The sequence below is a fragment of the Polypterus senegalus genome, chromosome 11 (genome assembly GCF_016835505.1).
Source record: "Polypterus senegalus isolate Bchr_013 chromosome 11, ASM1683550v1, whole genome shotgun sequence".
NCBI classification, from domain to species: domain Eukaryota; kingdom Metazoa; phylum Chordata; class Cladistia; order Polypteriformes; family Polypteridae; genus Polypterus; species Polypterus senegalus.
Window position 1 is genome coordinate 157795086 of NC_053164.1, and position 5463 is coordinate 157800548.

Genomic DNA, 5463 nt, shown 5'->3' on the forward strand with positions numbered 1-5463 from the left:
AAAAGCTTACGGAAGTGAGCCAAGCAGGTGTCATCATAATTTGCTGCAGAACGACTAGTTGCAACTTTTTCTAGATGTTTCTTTTCAATGAAACTTGTAACCTTCTCCCACATTCCCAGCACTTCTTTAATTTCACTTGTCGAAATTTCCTCTGTCTCGACCTCCTCCTCACTACCGCTGATCTCTTGCAGAGCCTCCGTACGTTGCATGTCCTGCAGCTCAAGCAACTCCTGTGTTGAGAGTTACTCCTCATGTTCCTCGACAAGCTCGTTGATATCACCCTCGTCAACCTGCAGACCCATCGACTTGCCGAGGGACACGATTTCATGCACTGGATCTACGTCGGGCATGTTGGTCTCGGTCTCGGTATCAAGGCCAAATCCTTCAAAGTCCCTCGCTGCAACCGCATCAGGCCATAACTTCTTCCATGCAGAATTCAGTGTTCTTCTGGTCACTTCTTTCCACGGCAGGTCAATCATGCGTAGGCATTGCACGATGTTGAAATGTTCTTTCCAGAACTCTCGGAGTGTTAGCTCCGTATTTTCTGTCACATCGAAGTATCGTTTGAACAGATGCTTCGTGTAGAGCTTTTTGAAATTGGAAATTACCTGCTGATCCATCGGTTGCAGGATTGAAGTCATGTTGGGTGGGAGGTAGAGGACTTTTATGAATAGATATTCTTCCCGGATGTTGTCTTGGAGACCGGGCGGGTGGGCTGGAACATTGTCGAGGACGAGTAACACTTGCAGAGGCAGTTTGTTTTCTTGAAGATACTTCTTCACCGCAGGTCCAAAGCAGAGATTTACCCAGTAGATGAAAAACTGCCGTGTAACCCATGCCTTTGGATTGGCGCGCCACATCATGTGCAGTTTTTCTTTAAGAAGCCTGTGAGCCTTAAAGGCTTGAGGATTCTCTGAATGATAGACTAGCAGTGGCTTCACTTTAAAGTCACTGCTAGCATTTGCACACAATGCAAGGGTGAGGCGGTCCTTCATCGGCTTATGTCCTGGCATCTTTGTCTCCTCTGCTGTGATGTATGTCCTACGGGGCATTTTCTTCCAAAAAAGCCCCATCTTGTCACAATTAAAAACTTGCTGGGGGATGTAACATTCTGCCTCAATGAGCTGCGCGAAACGTGTGATGAACTCGCCAGCTGCCTTCTGGTCTGCACTTGCTGCCTCGCCATGTCTTACGACAGAGTGAATGCCTGATTGCTTCTTAAATCTATCAAACCATCCATGACTAGCCTTGAATTCTGGTTCTACTACATCCGTAGATGTGGATGGTTCTTTCTGCTTCAGGTCATTGGAAATGATGCAAGCTTTCTCGCTTATGACTGTTTCAGTAAGCATATCTCCTGCCAACTCTTTCTCTTTTATCCACAATAACAGCAGGTTTTCCATTTCTTCGTGGATAGCCGACCTTTGCTGTGTAATTACGGTGCCTTTTGCTACTTTTACACTCTTTATGGTCTCCTTTTGCTTTAGTATTGTGCATATCGTGGACGTACTGTGGTCATAAATTTTGGCGAGTTCCATCACACGCACACCTCTCTCATGCTTTTCTATAATTTCCTGCTTCAACTCGACTGACAGCATCCTTTTCTTCTTGCTGCTGTCCTTTCCACTTCCTACCTTCTTTGAAGACATGGTTAATGCCCAATATGTATGATATGGCTCTGGGTAGAAGGGGTAGAGGTTTCCGGGTAAGAAAGGCGGAAACTAGCGGTGACGTATCGGAGCTCGGCTCGTAAAACGGGCAGGCCTCGTAAACCGGGCAGAAATTTTGTTCAGATCGCGGCTTGTAAACTGAATTACTTGTATACCAAGCTACTCGTAAACCGGGGTTCCACTGTAGTACTAAAATTAATAATCCCATACATTTTCCAAATATTAAAAAATGTGAAAATCTGAGAGGGTGAAAAAAGATAGTTATCTCTAGCTCTATCACTCTGAGTGAATGAAGGACAATTGGGTTGATAGTATATTGACGGTAACCTGTATTTAATGGGGCACAAAGCAAGGGATATAAAGAAATACTGCAGGATTTATTTCTATTGCAGACCAAGCTTGTAGGTGTTCATCTATTTTTTGTTAAAGTCCAGGGGCCTCATGTATAACGCCGTGCGTAGAACTCGCACTATAACATGGCGTAAGCACAAAAGCCGAAATGTGCTTACGCACAGAAAAATCCAGATGCAGGAATCTGTGCGTACTCCAACTTCCACGTTCTTCCGCTACATAAATCCCGATCAGCGTGAAAAGTAACGCCGTGCACGCGCATTATGTAACGCCCCAAATCCTCCCAGAATTACGCCTATTTGAATATGCAAATCAATATAAATCGCCCTTAAGCGCAGCCTTCTGTGAAAAGACAATGGGAAAAGCACGGGGGGAAACATAAGAATTTCAGCGAATACCAAGTGGAGGCAAAGGAAAAACATACTATTTGTTCAAATAAGCCGTGGTATAATCAACAAAAGGAAGTTGATCGAGTGGCATAGCGTGTTGGAGAAACATGAAAGCTCACATCCACAAAATCGCACCGTGCCGGAAATAAAAAAGAAGTCACATATCAAAGTCGCCGTGGAAAGCCGAGTTGTAAGCCCACTGTCTGAGTGTCATATGAAAGCTTATTAGGTACAGAGAAAAAGCCACACAGTGGGGAAAAAGCACGAAATGTCCACTTCAATCTCGAAATTTCCACTTTAATCACGTAGTTTATTTTGTCATTAAAGTAGAACATCATAAAATTCATCTTAAAATTGTTTAATTAACCAGTTTCTAAAATCACATCGTAATTAAAGTAGCACGTTAAATGCTTTGTTTTGTATTTGATTTTCTATGTGCTCTATGTGTGTGAATCACTACTTGCTTCTTAAACCGGCTCTCTTCCTCCAACTGGACACAGAGTCCATTACATTCGTGATATTACAGCTCTCTGAATAACTAAAATACTGAGATGTATACGTGATGTCATTTTCATGATGATAGGAGTTAAAGAACGTTTGTGCTCATGACACAAGCATTTAACTTTTGCCGAAATTTGTCGCTGCGTTTTTAGCTGTGTTGTTATTTTATCTTTCTGTTTTATATTCAATATATATTGGCGTAGCCGTCACTGCAGTCAGTGATTTTCTTTCCCCAAGTAACCGATCGCCATACAATCAGCTCTGTAATAGACGTTAAGCCATCTGTAAGCTTAGCGCCGATTCTTCAAAACGTTTAAAGAACATTGAAATATCTTTGTAGTACATGTTTAATTATTCTATCCTTAACGACACTCCCAGTGAAGAATATAGATTATTTAAATGAAGTTAAAGTTTTATCTGTATAATTTAACAAACATATTTTGCTGCATTTCACCTTAAAAATGATATCGTCATCATATGTAAATACGCGCTTTACAAAGTGGCTCAGGTTGTGCGATATTATTACTATAGTGCAAGTTTACAGTGGGGTGATTGTACTTATAAGTACAAACAGTTCTACAAGGAGCAATTGATTGACTGCATTTAAAGTTCTTGGGATTAAACTGTTTTGAACCGCGAGGTCCCTACAGGAAAGGCTTTGAAACGTTTTGCCGTGGCAGAGACAGCGTGTGCTTAATGCCGTATAATTCTCTTTCCGATCAGCTGCTGCTGTGATTCACACTCAGATACAGTGATATAAATACTCCGAGTGGTGCAGTGAGAGAAATATGGAAAAAGATGATCCGCTGTGGCAACTCCTAACGGGAGGAGCTGAAATAAGAAGAAGAAGTGAGAGTAACAACGCTAAAGCAGTTATGGCATTTGGAATACTATGGCTGTTCCCTGGACCATTATATTGTTACGAGTTAATTACAATCAGATGCATTACACTAATAAACAATATGCGGTTAGTTTCTGTGTATTTATAAAGCCGCGTCATGAAAATAATGAGTAATCACACAAGAACAGTCCCATTGCTTTGACGCTGTTTGCAGTTTGCAAAACCTTATGACAAGGCATGAGGTACCGTGGAAAAGTGCGTGGCTTTACGCCAAGTGTAGGTTTTATACATCGCGATTTGAACGTGGAAAAGTTCTTACGCAACATTTCTGTGCGTACGCACCGTTTATACATGAGGTTTTTATAGCTTGTATATTTGCTGCCCAATAATAAAACTGAAAGTTAGGCAGAGCCATGCCACCTTCTGCCTAGGTTATTATAGGGTCGCCCTTTGTATGCGTGGATGTTTTGAATTCCTTATAAATGAGATTATGATTGAATCTAATTTCTTAAAAAATGATTTGTTAATGTATCTGGGGATGCTTTGAAATAGAAAAAGAAGCTTAGGAAGGATATTCATCTTGACAATGCTAATTCTCCCTACTAAACTGAGATGAAGGATAGACTATCTATGCATGTCTTGTTTAAATTTTTCCATGCAGACAACAAAATTTTGTTGAAAAAGAGCTTCATGTTTACTTGTGATATTTACCCTAGGTATTTAAACTGATCTGCAATGATAAAAGGGAAGGTGTCCAATCTACTGTAATGGTGTGTGCTAGAGAGTTCACTGGAAAAAAGCACACTTTTTTTCAAATTAATTTTGAGGTTGAAACTCTTTTCTTTTCTTTGGAAATTCTACTAGTGCTGTTAGGACTGCAGGCACAGTGTTTTGTGGATCGGATATAGTATCATATCATCTGCATTAGGTGATATTTTCTGGTGTAGTCCTTCTCTCATAATCCCCTTTATTTCAGAAGCATTTCGAAAGTGAACAGCAAATGGCTCAATGACAATTGCAAATAGCAGTAGTGACATGGGACATCTTTGTCTAGTACCACATTCTAGTTTTATGCAGTCTAAAATAATGGTGTTAATACAAACTGAGGCTTCTGGACTGGTATACAGTAGTTTTATCCATGCACATATGTTTGGGTCATGCACAATTTGTGCAATGTAGTGAATAGGTAGTCCCATTCAATCATATTGAATGCTTTTTCTATATCCAGAGATAATAAGATCTCTGAGATGGGTTGTTAGACTTTGTGGGTGAGTATATTTCATTAAACAGGTGCTGAAGATTGGAAGCTAAGTGTCAACCTTTGGTCTTGTGATATTACCGAAGGAAGCACTTTCGCAATCCCTCTAGCTAGAAGTTTGGAGAGCATCTTAACATCATTTTTCAGAGATGAGATTAGTCTGTATGATGCATATTGAAATAAGTCCTTTTTTTTCTTAGAAAAGACAGTAATTAATCCTTGGCAAAAAGTTGTAATTGTATTGTCTCTGGCTTCTATAAATGTTGCTAATAAAAGGGAAGCTAATTTGATTGAAAATTTCTTATAAAATTCGGAAGAGTAACCATCACCACCTGCTGCTTATCCACTCTCAAGTGAGTTTATAGTGTCTAGTAATTCTGAGAGTTTCAGCAATTCCACTGAGCTTTGAGTATCTAGCTGTGGTATCTGTAATGCATCCCAAAATGCATTCGA

At 40.3% G+C, this 5463-nt stretch overlaps 1 protein-coding gene across 1 annotated transcript; it reads right to left on the reverse strand.

The window, feature by feature from the left end:
* Positions 1-242: 242 nt before the first annotated feature.
* LOC120538630 (tigger transposable element-derived protein 1-like) lies at positions 243-1649 on the reverse strand. The gene has a single exon (XM_039768018.1). It carries the CDS (start codon positions 1647-1649, stop codon positions 243-245), a length of 1407 nt encoding a protein of 468 aa, XP_039623952.1.
* Positions 1650-5463: the final 3814 nt, after the last annotated feature.